The sequence below is a fragment of the Corylus avellana genome, chromosome ca4 (assembly GCF_901000735.1).
Source record: "Corylus avellana chromosome ca4, CavTom2PMs-1.0".
Lineage (NCBI taxonomy): Eukaryota > Viridiplantae > Streptophyta > Magnoliopsida > Fagales > Betulaceae > Corylus > Corylus avellana.
Window position 1 is genome coordinate 34,238,636 of NC_081544.1, and position 14,566 is coordinate 34,253,201.

General features: G+C 34.8%; 1 protein-coding gene across 2 annotated transcripts; it reads right to left on the bottom strand.

The window, feature by feature from the left end:
• Positions 1 to 624: 624 nt before the first annotated feature.
• On the bottom strand, positions 625 to 7,571 carry LOC132180026 (amine oxidase [copper-containing] zeta, peroxisomal). 2 transcript variants are annotated; one of them, XM_059592869.1, is made up of 12 exons: positions 7,096 to 7,571; positions 6,379 to 6,488; positions 5,945 to 6,250; positions 4,777 to 4,889; positions 4,318 to 4,648; positions 4,014 to 4,229; positions 3,675 to 3,911; positions 3,159 to 3,344; positions 2,101 to 2,241; positions 1,405 to 1,673; positions 1,054 to 1,135; positions 625 to 956 (listed from the first exon to the last, which is right to left on the bottom strand). In XM_059592869.1, exons 1-12 carry the CDS (start codon positions 7,334 to 7,336, stop codon positions 834 to 836), a joined length of 2,355 nt encoding a protein of 784 aa, XP_059448852.1. In that variant the 5' UTR covers positions 7,337 to 7,571; the 3' UTR covers positions 625 to 833. The 2 variants fall into 2 exon arrangements, with proteins under 2 accessions (XP_059448852.1, XP_059448853.1); XM_059592870.1 differs by lacking the exon at positions 7,096 to 7,571 and adding an exon at positions 6,727 to 6,800.
• Between the last annotated feature and the right edge of the window lie 6,995 nt (positions 7,572 to 14,566).

Genomic DNA, 14,566 nt, shown 5'->3' on the forward strand with positions numbered 1-14,566 from the left:
ACTCAAAATCGAGATTTATTTTGTTAATTAGCTTGAAAACAAGTCAAAAATAATTAAACAGGAAAATATAAAATTACTCCGACCACAACAACCCCACCAAGAAATAATAAAAATAAAAATCGGTCGGATATGAACAATTTTAAACGGTCATATTATTGAAAGGATGGAGATCAAGTACAATGAAACTGCTCTTCATTGCCTTATGTGAGAAGACACTTGAACCACAGGCATGTGCTCCAAGCATTCAAAACTAACCTAATCGAATTGCCCAAACGCTTTGCACAATCTAAATCCAACCTAATTAGCCTCATCCGCGCTTGCTTGCATTAGATTGCATAGCCCTTTGTTAGCATAACTACATAATAATATCAATATTCAAACAAGATTAAGGTCCCTTCCATTTCATGGTCCAAATTAAATTCAACATATCTAATCTTGTATATAGTGACATTATTTATCATGTCACAATATACACTATTCAATGCAACAAAACAGAATCTTGGCCATAAAATAAATTCTAAGATCCTATTCCATTCAAACATGGAGGACATTCAATTTCAGCACCATAAAATATCATAGAGGGTGATAGGACAGAAATAGGTTGGAGGAAATTTCTGTCAGAGGCAATACTCCAGCATTTATTAAACTTTTGAAGATCAGCCATGCCATTAGCAAAGCACATGCCTCAGGCATAGCCAAATGTTACATATCAACAGCAAATTAGGCCCTGCGGCTCAATTATTTGACAAACACACCCAAATCCACATAGTTAAACAGCGTCTTTCTTTTTAAAACATAAAGGGTTAGCACTAAATCGTGCTAAATATTTCCTTTCAAAGCTTAGCTAGAAGTCCATTCTGGATAGGCTTAACTGCAATCCCATTTTCCTTAATTTCCACGTCGCATGTACTCGGAGGGACATCCACTGCTGGCGAGCAATTGAAGAACCCATGTGGCTGCATTAAAAACAGCAAAAAATGAACCAGATTATGTCAATAATTCTGATGCACAAAGAAAGAAGCAAGAAATCTTAAACGCGTATGAGCGGAATACCATGAGCGTAAAACCAATGCGATCCACCGGCATAACAGGCCAGTCTTCCAGCCGAGGAATGTGTGTGATTCCAAATACATACCTGTATTTATTTGACAACACAATCAAATTCAGCATGTGAAATATATGCATAAGAACAAGATCATTTACCAAGCTATGTCTAAATACCTTCACCACTAGATTTGGCTCAACTATACTGGAATCATTGAAGTGCAAGTGAAAGTCAATATCAAATTTATATGATACACACAGAAATAGATACCTAGATTACATTCACATAGCGCATAGAGCTTTCTACAATGATTCCCATGTTATAAATATATCTCGTTAATAAAATAGACAAGAACTAACCAAAGAACTATGTCGGCTTCTTCCAGTGATCGATTTTGCTTAACCCAAGTAGCCAATCCTTCCCCAACACGTGGATTTTGATTAGGAAACTCTCCCCCAGGATACATTTCATCACGTGAATATGGTGTGACCCAAAGATTATGCTTCAAGAAAGGGGCTCTCCTTAGAAATTTTGCCTCAGAACCAGCTAACGGTAAACAATTTGAACCAGGTACAATTTTGAATCCTGTTAGCTGTCCAGTCCGGTTGACATTTCTTGTGTTTCTAACCTAAATTAGAAAATAAAATGCATCATTAAAGTAATTTACTACTGACTAAAACTGAATAAATGATCAATTGTAGGCAACTCTTCAACAAAGGAAATCGAATTGAAAAGCAATCGACAAATATGAACAATAATGCTTTTTAAAATAAATCAATAATCATAAGATATGAGAAAGGAATCGTAAAAAGAACATAAAATCCTACAAATAAGACTGGAACAGTAAATGACTGGTAAAAGGTTTCAACAAGAGCAGACGAGGATTAGATATAGACTACACTGAGTTCCCTAGCTATCATGAATCAAAGTGACAATTAAAAAACACAATTTTGACAACCAACATCAGTTGTCATCTAAAATGTAATAGCAAAAACGAAATGAGAGGTTTTGGACAAGTTATGACATTAAACTTCAGCAAGGGTAAGGAATCTTACAATCCAATGGCGAGCAGATAAAGGATTACAATCACGCATTGCTTGTAATTCAGATCTCAGCAGTTCCTCTTCAGCATAGAAAGCATTGTTATGGACATTATTTTTTCCTGGTTCTTCGACTTTAACATTCACCTCAACAACCTAAAAGAGAAAGATAGTTCAGATCTATTAATCATCATGGGGACAAATCTGACAATGATTTTTTTTAGATGACCTTATGAAGCAACAAGAAGAAAAAAAATGCACCTATTCGGAGGTATTATAAGGCGATTAAAATAAAACATGGTTAAGTAGGAAATTATCATCAATATGAAAAATTCTGTGAGCTCTTCCATCTTTAGGCAACATAGCAAAAGCCATTTCAGTAGATCTGTGACTCTACTAGAAAGATTGTTTTACATAGACTGCAACACCCAAAACTCACGTACAAGCGAGCTAATGACACCGGACCACAACGATTACATTGAATTTACCCAATAATATCACAATTCCTTTCCCCAATGGCTTTGAGGAAGGGAGTATGATTCACTTGTCCCCTTGTGCATTTAAATAGCTAAATCAACCTAATTCACATATGTCCTGGAAAAAGAGACTCTTTAGTTGTGATCCATGCCGTTCAGCAGAGGGACCTGACCTTTACTAGATCTTCCTCTTGATAGTGGGAAGGATCCGCCATTGTAAAAAGTATTGCTTTGCAATCTTGTTTGTACTTTTGTCTCATATATATATATATATATATATATATATATATATATATATAAACCCTAGTACATGTCCATCAGCACACACTCATGCTATGCTCTTATACCACACACACACACTATACTATACCATCCATCAAGATGTCATCCAAGTCCCAAGATGGCTAGGCCCGCAAAGCAGCTTGTGTCAAAAAATTTTAATAACAAAACCGTAGAAAACAGTTAGAACCTCATTCAAAATGCACTTAAGCAATAAAATATAAAAGACAAGATGGTTAGCTATAAACTGCCTGCCTGAGGTATAACAATATAATCAAGTATACAGAAGAAAGAACCTTTAAACACATGTAAACTTACCTGATTAAACGTTTCACCGGGCTTGCAATCAACTGCCATGTCCATACGAGCTACAAAAAAGTGTTGATGGACAGGAGCATATAAGCCAGGAGCAATAGTTGTACCATATTTTCGAGTTTCCCCTGGTTGTAGTGCTCCTAAGCTGAGTATTCCGGTGAGTTTAACCTCAGCTTCAATCTTTCCATCCTATAACAAAAGAAATGTAGTGAGAATTTATCTTGAGTGACATGCTTCAGACAACAAAATCACACTCAAAAGCTAATTAAAAGGGAAAAAAATAAAATAAAAAAATTGGGGCAGCACACTATAGCTAGCAACTCAAAACGAATAAGAACATAAGTAGACAACCAAATGTTGCCATCATGAAGATACTGAGCCCAATACGGCCCTGAGCGGACCGTTTTACAATTTGAAGGAGCAACTGCTGCATTTCAACATGACAATGTGAGTAATTCTGCCAATCAATGCAATACAATCAACTGAGATTCACAACCAGGTCCAGGTTGACTCACTTGCCTGATAAAAATGCCAGAAGAATCCATACTCATAGTTAGCCACAGTGCATATAAAAGACACTGTCAGCCTTCTAGACCGACGAACTTCTGCTAAACCTGATCTCCAATCTTGATGTTTCCACAGAATCCCATGGTCCTCTTCGTGCAAGCAAACACAATTCTCAATTGTTTCCACACCCCCAGTGAAATTTGTAAAGTGTGCATCAAAGTACTTGATATACCCTAAACAATCACAACCCTGCAATGCGAAAATTATATCATACAAAATCACTTTTAAACCAAAAGAAAGAGGAAGTTGTAAACAACCCTGCAAAGAAAACAGCAAAAAAAGTATCCTGACCTTCTTAAGTGAATGTGCATTTTTTCCAAGCCCATCTTCCCCTGCATCAAATGCATTCTTCCTGTAATGTGGTTCATTCGGATCTCCATAAGGGACCACCATCTCAACAAAACTTAGCCTGTGGGCTACAGGTCTCCGACCTCGACTACCATCAATATATGCAACAGAATAAATAACCAAGCCCTCCCTGGGAGTGAAACCAATACGAAAATTCCACTGCCAACCAGAAATGAAAATAAGATAACTAATACAACTTGTTGAACTTAGACTAATCAATAATGTAGTTCTGCAAACAAGCTAGCACCTTCTGCCATTGAACAAAGTGTCCATTAACACGAAAACTTGGACCCTCAGGCTGAATGATTTGTAAAGGTTTCACATCACTTCGATCAACACCTCCACGTGTTTCTCCAGGAGTATAATTTCTCAATGGGTCAGCAGGTGGTAAGGGAATAAGTTTACGGTCTTCAAACTCAATAACCACCATATTTTGCATATCAACAAGTACATGGATTCCTTCAACTGGACGAGCATAACCGTTTTCCATTGGGCAGTCACTCTCAGTTCTACAGAAGATAAGAGGTTTAGCAAGTCTGCGGCTAGGAGCATCAGCATCACTGTGATATCCAGCACACCTGTAAAAAGAGTTAGCACACTGGAAAGTTAAAATGAGTGCAAGTAACTAATATCTAGTAAATCCATGCATTTAAAACATTTTTTTCACATAAACTCCATGAAAAATAATCTCAATGCAGTAACTAACCAGGCATCGACCATCACAAGATCCATATCCTCAATACCCCTTCTCTTCATGGCCTCCCTAAATGGAGGAAAGTCCTTGACAACAGCTTCACATTCAGCATATTCCACAGCATCCTGTACTAGTAGAATCAACTAAGAAGAATGTCGACATTGGACAAACACAAAGAGAATTGAACCATATGGAATTAGGATGATGCTTAGTGCAGGTGGGGATGAGAAGTTAAACCATGCGATCAAAGAAATGTTGTAAGAGACAAGCCGGTTATCAGTCATAAAATCATTTATTTACAAAATCAATCAGAAGCAAGCAAAAGGTTTTGATAGGAAGGTTGCTGAAGTGTTTGGGTAATTCCCTTAAGAATGGATAAAATAAGGCAGTCTACATTACAGCATGTTTTTCCGTAAACCTATTTCAAATCCTTTCTCTTGAAATCACAATCATGCCAAAATGCATAATAGCTTATATTTCAAGATAGAACATTTCCTCTTGTAAATTCACATGAGAGCCCCACAAAAAGTCCAACCAAATCAATTAAGTATCTATAGCACACAGTTTTAAAACTACAATGAAGGCATTCTATGATGATAGATATTAATTTTCAAATGAGATTTACGCATGGATGAAAGCCAAATTTCTTCAATGGCCTAGCCAAGATGATTGATCTAACTTCAAATACCAATCAAATTTCAGTGGAGCTATTTAAATTATAGGTACAAATAAAACACCTTGTGATATTCTACAGCTACTTCATTGTTGGAAGACGCAAGGGAGCAGACAATCCTAAGAGGCCATATGGAAAGTCATCCCTACTTTACTAATATAGAGTATTTGGAGAGAGATGAATTAGTGTTTTTTCGAAGACCACAAGTCTAATGTGCTACAACTAAAATCCTCCTTGAGTTCTCTTTTAGACTGGGTTGTATCCTTTGTTCCTAATTTCTCTTCCTCTAGTCTTTTCGATCTTGTTAACTTTTTAGAATTTTGACCCCATTAGGGTGGTTGCTTCTCTTGTATACTTTCGGGTATGCAAGCTTTTCTTCTTTAATAAATTATTATTCATAAAAAAAATAAAAATAATAATAATAAATAAAATGCATTGCAACTGGTATTATCATCAAGTAGCAACTTTTCAGCTTAAGTTCAAACAAAACAATAGCACATAATATACCATGGGAGGCTGAACATCCGGAACAACTTTGGATGAGATAGCTTTGCCCCTATGGTGACCACCTCGAGTTGCTGCATGAACTTCCGATAGTTCAACGATCCATATGCTTGTATCATTCGACCTTTTGTTATACACGACTAGTCTTGCTTGCCTTGGAGGAAGCTTACTAGGAATTACAGGTCCGCCTTTTGTTTTGGGAAGTAGTGATGGCTGGAAAGGAGGGAAGAAATATGCATCTGCCAATGCAACAACGCTCTTAACTGGTTCCACCAAAGTTACTTCAATAAAGCGCATGCTATCCCTCACCTAAAAGTTCAAGAAACAATATCACTTATTCAAGCTGATATTAGAAATGGAAAACATGTAAAATGAACTCTGATTATTTCATGATCTCAAGAATAATTCGGGTTCAACAAAATAATAATGCAATTAACCTCAGGGGTTGCTCCAGCTGCCCTGACAGTTGCCACTGCCACAGAGATTTCGGCAGCAGATAAAGGATCCAAAGGGTGGCTGGTTTGAGCCCTCACCATGACTGAGATACCTATGCAATCAAACAAGCAAGATTCATAAGCAACATAAGTGAAAGTAATGCTACCCAATCTTTCATATACCTAAACAGAAAAGCGCTTTCGTGGATAGCAATAAAATTTGGAACTTTCAGCAATTGGAAGCAGAAAAAGCCACCTAAGTCAATTAAGCACCCATAATATACTTGACAGCCTTAAATTTTATAATATACAAGTAAATAAAGAAAGGTTGTTGAGGATGAGATTAACAACCTAAAAACCATTAGATTCAACACCTCAGACACTAAATCATATTATTTTAGTGTTTGGTTGCCGAGAAAACGAAGAGCAGGAAAGGGAATTACAAATGTTTGAGTGTCGGAGTTGTAATTACTCGGGACCCGAGAAGACAAAAAAGTCCACCCGTTTGACCCCACTTCGCTTACTTTAGTTGATCCTGGAATCCAAAACAACAACAACTACTTAAAAAAAACCCCCCTCCAGAGTCCATGTTTTCTCAGCAACCAAACACATGTTCAAAGAACCCCACTGTTCAAAACCAAGATAAGTTAAACAGTCCTAAAAACCAAATTCAAAACAAAGAACGCAAAAACATGCTTTTATTTTGCTTATCTTTTTAACCTTTGGTGGAAGCAGTGCTTGTAGGAGGGTCAGTGATGGTATCAAAGGAGCGGATCATGGTCGCCACGGACGACCTCTTGAGGGGCGGATCCTCCGACGGGTCGGACCCGGTGACGGCCCAATCGCCGGAGGGCTTTCCAAGCAGAGCAGTAGGAGGAGTTTGAGGTGGCAATGATTTGGTGACGGTGGTGGTGGCTTTGGGAGCGCAACAAGGCGTCGTTTTTTCCTGAGCTGTGGCCATTGTAAAGGGTTGGCAAGTTCACCGTATCCACCGTAGAAATTGTCACTGTAATACTCCACTGACATACAGCAATGCCCGGAGAGAGACCCCAACGTTTTCTTTTCCCTCTCGCTTCTCACTCTCTCGCTCTCTCCCTCTCACTTTCCCGGAAATAAAAGAAGAAAACGAACAATAATATGTGGAAGCGAAAATGGAAAAATGTCTCTGTTTTTGCTTTGTGTAGGTTGCCTCGGTGAGTTGCGCAGATCGCTGTTGAGGTTCTATTTATACCCAAAAAAAAAAAAAAAAACCCGAAATGGCTTGCAGTAAATAAAACGAAGGTGAAATGTTAAACTAAACGCAACCCTGGCCTGTCTCAATTCCACGCGCTCCGGACTGCATACTCTCTTTGCATCATAAATTCATAATTCATAAACAAAGAAAATAGCCCACAATTTTATTGGCATAATAAAAAATATACATGAAAATTTGAAATTAAGAATAATTTTGACCGACACGTTAAAAAAAATATATTTACTTAAAAATATAAATACTCGGTAAGAAATAAGTCGGTTTCACTTGTAGTTTTCCTTGATTAATTATTGAATTTCAATTTAATAACATTTTTTTTGTGTATATAAAGAAAGTGAGTGGTTATACTTACAATTATACTAATAATTTTAAGAAATTCCGATCCTATTTACTGTTGTCTTTTTTAAAATCTATAACTTTTTTTTTTAACTAACTCCTTAAAGAATTTGTGAAGTTTGTACGAATTTGGAAGGACAGCCTTGCCTTAATGAGCTAAAATAATAATAATAATAATAATAATAATAATTTTTTTAGTGAGGGATTTGATAAAGACCTAGAGTCAAAGAATGATCAAACCATTTTGATTTATGTTTTGAAAAAAATAATAATAATAAACAACTTAAAATATAAAATACTTAATTTTTATTTATTTATATCTTTATGAGATGTTGAACATTTTTTTCAAATAAAAAATGCCTTCCAAAAGATTAATCTTCTCATATAATTTTTTTTTTATTTAGTTTTTATTTTACTTTCGCGGGACTAATTAAATAAGGACAAAGTGGGCAATGAGTAGTGATAAGAACAATGTTTGTCTGAGACGTCGAGCAAGCGATCCAAAGGATTGTGATTGCGGACCCATGTCTTTATCGATGGTCCCATTCACAGGCAAACTTATCTAATATTTAATATATATCTACTCTCGAGTTAATTACTCACTCTTTTGTTTTTTTCTTTTTCTTTTTTCCTTAATTATGTTGATTCCGAGGTTCATATGCAAGCGTGCAAGTCTTGAAATTTACTTTCGGATAGTAGCATGAATTGGTTGTTTTTTTGGGCAGAAGACGAGGTGAAGGTGATGCCTAAAACATGACTCTTCCACGTAAAATTTAAATGGATTAGATATATTATCTATTAAAAATGGTATGCTGAAACACTGATCAAATGTGAATATAAAATTTTTATTTTATATATAATTAATTAATGGATGTGGATGTGGTTGCACTGATTTTTAATTAGTTTTTTAGAATCTAAAAAGTAACGGAAAGATCATGGGGTAAGCAAAACATACAAAAAATATATATTTTATGTGCTATATATATATATATATAAAGAAAAAATAAGAGGTGATTCGCACCCGAATTAAAAATAAGATGCAGTGATCTTCTCATTTGAATCTTTAAATTGGTTTTTGAATGCTCCAAATAAAGGCTAAAGTGGGATTCTACGACCAAGATTACTAAATCTTGCCTAACTTGTCGGTTCATGCAATTTGGATTGATGAGTAGGGGTGACAGCTCGGTTGAGCCTTGCAAGCACCGACGCAAGTCAACTTTTTAGGTTAATTTGTATGTCAATTCTTAACATGTTAACCTTTGGCTAAGGGTAGAACCACCTTAATCCATAAGATGATCTCCCACAAAAAATAATTTTTTTAAAAAACTATCTAGCTCTAATTTCGCCCCAGCAGTCTGGGATCGGTCTCAGGCTCTCTCTCTTGCAGGCATTTGAAGTCTGAGAATGGTGGTGCGATCCACTGCATCAACATGTTGAATAGTAAAGCATGGTAAAGAGTAAAATTCGTCCTAATCTCAAATGGTAACTTTAGATGACAATGACACCGAGAACACAAATCGAATTGGAGAAAAATATAAAAACAAGAAAAGTTCGGAAGGGACAGCTAGACGCAACTATAAATGGTACAAAAAGTAAGTACAGAGGAGACCCACCATGTACTTGTCTAGTGGACAAAATGACGTCGGCGGCAACTTGCCACGTAGATTCCGACGAGCAAAAGTTTCTTATAAAGTAGTACCCCACCTCCACCAACCCGGCCCCCCATAAAGGCCACAAACCAAAGAAGTTCCCTGTTGAGCCAGGCTTTTGCATGTCTTGACTTTTCTTTTCAATTAGTTATGACTTATGGGAATAACTAATTGCATGCATTTGCACGCGTTCAATACTGTTGTATTAGGTCTATCAAATTCACAAAAAACTTAATATATAATATCAAATATTTTAGCTTTTCTTGAGGCATGAATTTCTGGGAAAAGGGAAACCATGCCATTGAAGACAAGCTAGGCCCGGCGTGATCCGAGAGAAGTGGAGAGGTGAGAGGAACTATTGGAGATCCACCTAAGATGCATATGAATGATCTTTTCTTCTTCTTTTTTTTTTTTTTTTTTTTTTTATAGTACAAGAAGCAGAAAAAATTAAACTAGCCTAAAATCAACTAGCCAGGACCAAAGGAGAGTCATTTCCACTAACTATAGGAACCGAGGGAAGCAGAATAGTGAGAATATACAGCCAAAAGAAAAGAATAATAGAGAGAGTGTAAGTCTCAAAGCCTACAAATAGATCTTAAGTGGTTTGAAGGGATGGTTTACCTGCTTGAACACTTTAGATATGCATGCACACCCTCTTATTTCTTATTCGAATTCTCTAAAATTTGAATAGAAAATTTTAACCGGTTTTCTTTTTGGGGCTAACACCCACCAAATAGGAATGTTATATATTTCTCTCTTATTTATTTCTCATTATCCTAAAGTTTATGTGACATAATATTTCATAGTATTTAATGTATATATAGAGATTATTCTATCATTATCAAACAATATACACGGGTCGTCCTTATTCAATAAATAGAGAGTTATTTCTCATTGGTTTTCAATTTTTCCTCTTTCTCAAAACTATTTGGCTATATATGCTGTTGTGATTTTATTCCTTGTTATCACTGTTCTTCTTCATTTTTATCATCACCAGACCACCGAAGATAAAGAAAACACGTTCGTCTTTGTTGTTCTTTGTCCTTGAAGACGATCGAAAATCTGTTTTTCGTTTTTGAAGATCATTTCTGAACAGATTCGGGCAGACATGCAAACACTTTTTGGGGGGCGAAGGCGGCTTAGAAAATTGTATTCGACGTCGGAGGTGAAGATGTCAAAAAATTTCATATTGTTCCGAATACCATAAAAATCAAAAGAGAAGTGATATTTAGTAAAATTTTTTTTAATAAGTAATGCTATAAGTCACTCTTGTTTTAAAAATTACCATTGACTTTATGATTGATTATTATTGAATTTTAATTAGAGCGATACAAGAATTTCTTCTAGAATTATTCTTTTTTTTTAATACTGTCATACAATTATGAGGACTTGGCAATCAAAATTAACATTTGAATCATGGCTTGTAAAAATAAAAATTAATAGCTAATATTTACTGTCACATCATCATAATTGTATGATAATATAAGGCATGCTAGACATTATTTTTTTAATTATCTTTTCTTTTTGCAAATTTAATGGATCTACCATTGAATTTGTAGACTCATGTAGGTTTTACAAAAATCCAATGCTAGATTTACTCATTCACTGCACAGAGATAGTTGAAAGATGGTTGAAAGAATAATTTTATAATTTCTCATTATAATAATATGAGATTATATTAATTACTAAATAGCACTTCTCAAATAAAGGAAATGACTAATGACTCATTTGTCGACGTGGATACCGCCACGCCGAGGATAAGGACGATCCGTGTATATTTTGCACAGAATCAGCTTTTAATCTCATTGCCAGTTTGGCATCATTTAATTATAACTTTTTTAAAATAAAAAATACTTTCTTTTTTTTGTTTTTTCTTTTCGTGGGGCATTAGAGGACAACGAAGAAGAACGTGGAAAGTAAATTAAAGCAACCCACGCCACCCATAATTTGTAAGTTTCCTGGATTTCTTTTGCTTATTCGATCTTTTCTTCAAGGCGACCAAACAAGACAACAACCAAATACAGCACCTTCTATTCTAGTAACAGAACAAACAATGAAGAAGTAAAAGACACATTGATTTGATGCTAGATCGTTGGAAGTTCATCGAGTTCTGTAGCGGAGCCGGCTATTTTATATTGGGGTGCCGTTAAAAATTTTTTTTGCGTCTTAAAAATTTTCTTCACCTTAAAAATTGGGTAATTCACACAATTTATGCATCACAAAAAATATTTATAAAAGTTCATACATATGCGCTGAAATTGATATATTAGAAATGTAATATGTTGACACTATATCAAAAAGATAGAAATTAAAAATATATATATATATATCTAGAACTACACTTTATGGTCTTTGGCCATAATCACTTCAAGAAAAACAAGGGAAATTTGACCAACTACACATCATTGAGATATTACATTAAGCATGTGATGTGTGTTAAGTTTGAGGGTGCCGTGGATTTAATAAATAAAAATAAAAAATAAAAAAATTTAAAATACTTGGGGGTGCTAAGGTACCATGTGGCTCTGCCACTAATCGAGTTGAACATGTGAAGAAAATATGAAACAAGTTCAGCTAATTTATTTCATAAGAAAACATATAATTTATTAGAAATTTTAAAATTGGCCCATGCTCTGAGGTGATTTCACCCTTTTTATTTGAGTCATTAAAATATGAAATGTCACATGGGAACTCTACGTAAATTATAACGCATATCATGTTTAAATAAGTGGCCATCTCCCGTGACTCTTCTGGGCACATCATCAAAGGTCATTCTCTTATTAGCCCGCCGTGTAATTCTACTATTGGTGAAGCTTTGGCAGCTAACCTTGCAGTCCCTCTAGGTTTGTCTCATTTTAATCTTAAAAGATATTCCTTATTGTTACTCTTGCTATTAAGAATCCATAACTCAACCAAGACTGGTGCATTTCTTCTATTATTGCTTTCATCATCTCCATCATTCCTGCCTCCTCTTCTTGGAAAGTTCGGAATATCAATAGAAGTGTAAATTTCTATGTCCACTATTCGATAAATTAGGCTGCAACTAGACTTTTTTTTCTGACTGCATTCCCAACTATTTCTCTCCTAGTTCTTCTCCCCCTATTTGTAGTGGGAAAGACCCACCTTGCTAGTTTTTTTTGTTTTTTTTTTTTTAACTTGAGTTCTTTAAAAAAAAAATTAATTAATTAATTATGATTTTTAAAATTTTTTTTTTTTTTAACCTAAGTGCGATATGACTCACTTTTCTAATATTGTGTTGTGACGTCGTAATAAAACACACAATTAGTGTCCACATAATTAAAATACATGTCTGGCTACGGTGACGTTGTCACATGGAATATGTGTTCAGTGTTCGCATTCCCGGCCCGCAACAAGTTTTGTTTACGTACACGGGTCGACATGGACCGCATGGGGAGGAACCCAAGCTCTGGGCGAGCTTGGTCTTTTAAATTTTAATATATTGGTCGGTGTTGCCCGTAGGCCCATCTGCGAGGAATCATGTTGTGGGCTGGGTTTAATGTTTGACCATTGTAATCAAGATACGAGGCTGGGTCCAAGTTCTTAATCTCCATATTATATAATACCACGAGAAATGTTAGAGGTTCATATTTTACCAAAATTTTTTTACAATTAACCATTAGATTTGTAAATTTATATAGATTTTACATAAGTTAATAGTGGACCCCACAAATCCAATGATTAATTATAAGGGAATATGAACAAAATATGAGAAACTTATTAACCTCTAGTATTTCTCTAATACCAAAGTCTGAACTAAAGGAACCAATTACAAAAATAAGCATAAACAACCAGGCCTTTTTTACTTTTTACTTTTTTCTTTATTGTTGTGGCACGAAGATGTGTTGTAAAAAAACAAAAAAAGAACTATCTCCGAACCAAAAGCATAAAAAAAAAAGGGGTTAAATACAATAGTGGTAATATATTTTTGGTGTGTATTAAATTAGTCATTGGGTGTTTTCAAAAGTGATAAAATTAGTCTCATACTTTTTGACAGATTAAAATCAATCCTTTGCTTATTTCCGTTGGTTGGTTATTTGCCATGTCTTAAATAAATAAAAAAAAAAAGAAAAAACAACTGGTACAATTATATTGTGTGACATGTACTATCTTCATATACTTATTGTTTGACAATAATTAAATGCTACTAAATTAGTTCTTCATTTGGTCTCCTCTTGGCTCCATGCAAGCCCCGCCACATTATCAAAAACAAAATCGTACTTATATTAGTCTTCCACCAAATTGAAGGTTTTTCTTTTTTCACACCTAATTTATTGTCATTGCTCCTAAATTGCGATTTTTTTACTTAAGAAAAAATAGCCCACTAACAAAAGTAAACAGAAGGATTGAGTTGAGTTGTGCTTACGTGTCAAAAAGCATAAAGATTTTTTTTAAAAAAAATTTTTAATTTTTATATTAAAAGCCCAAAAATCGACATACTTAAAAAACATGAACCAATTAGTAATTTTTGCTGTTGGGCAAATTCAATTGATCAGAGCCATATATATATATATATATATATATATATATATATATTGAGAAGCATTGGATGGAAAATGTACAACAACTACTAGAAGTTATAGACCTACATGGCGAGTACACACGACACAAGATGACACGGAGACGAATAGAGATTTATGGCTGCCTCAAGCGTCAAACATTTTACCCTTTTTTTTTTTTTTTTTTTTTAATTGAAGAAGATAAATATTAAAGGGGAATCTAAATTTGAGGTATTAGTACTAAATTTGAAGTATTAGTACTAAATTTAAGGTGATTGAACTCTTTTTGGGTGATACAATCCCTAAAGGTGTACCTTCCACCCCTAAATTTAGTTTTGAATCCAAAAATACGTTTTGAGGCATTAAAAATTAAATATTAACTCATAAAAATTTAACTAAAAAAATGATAAAAAAAATTTTAATTATTTTTTTTTAGA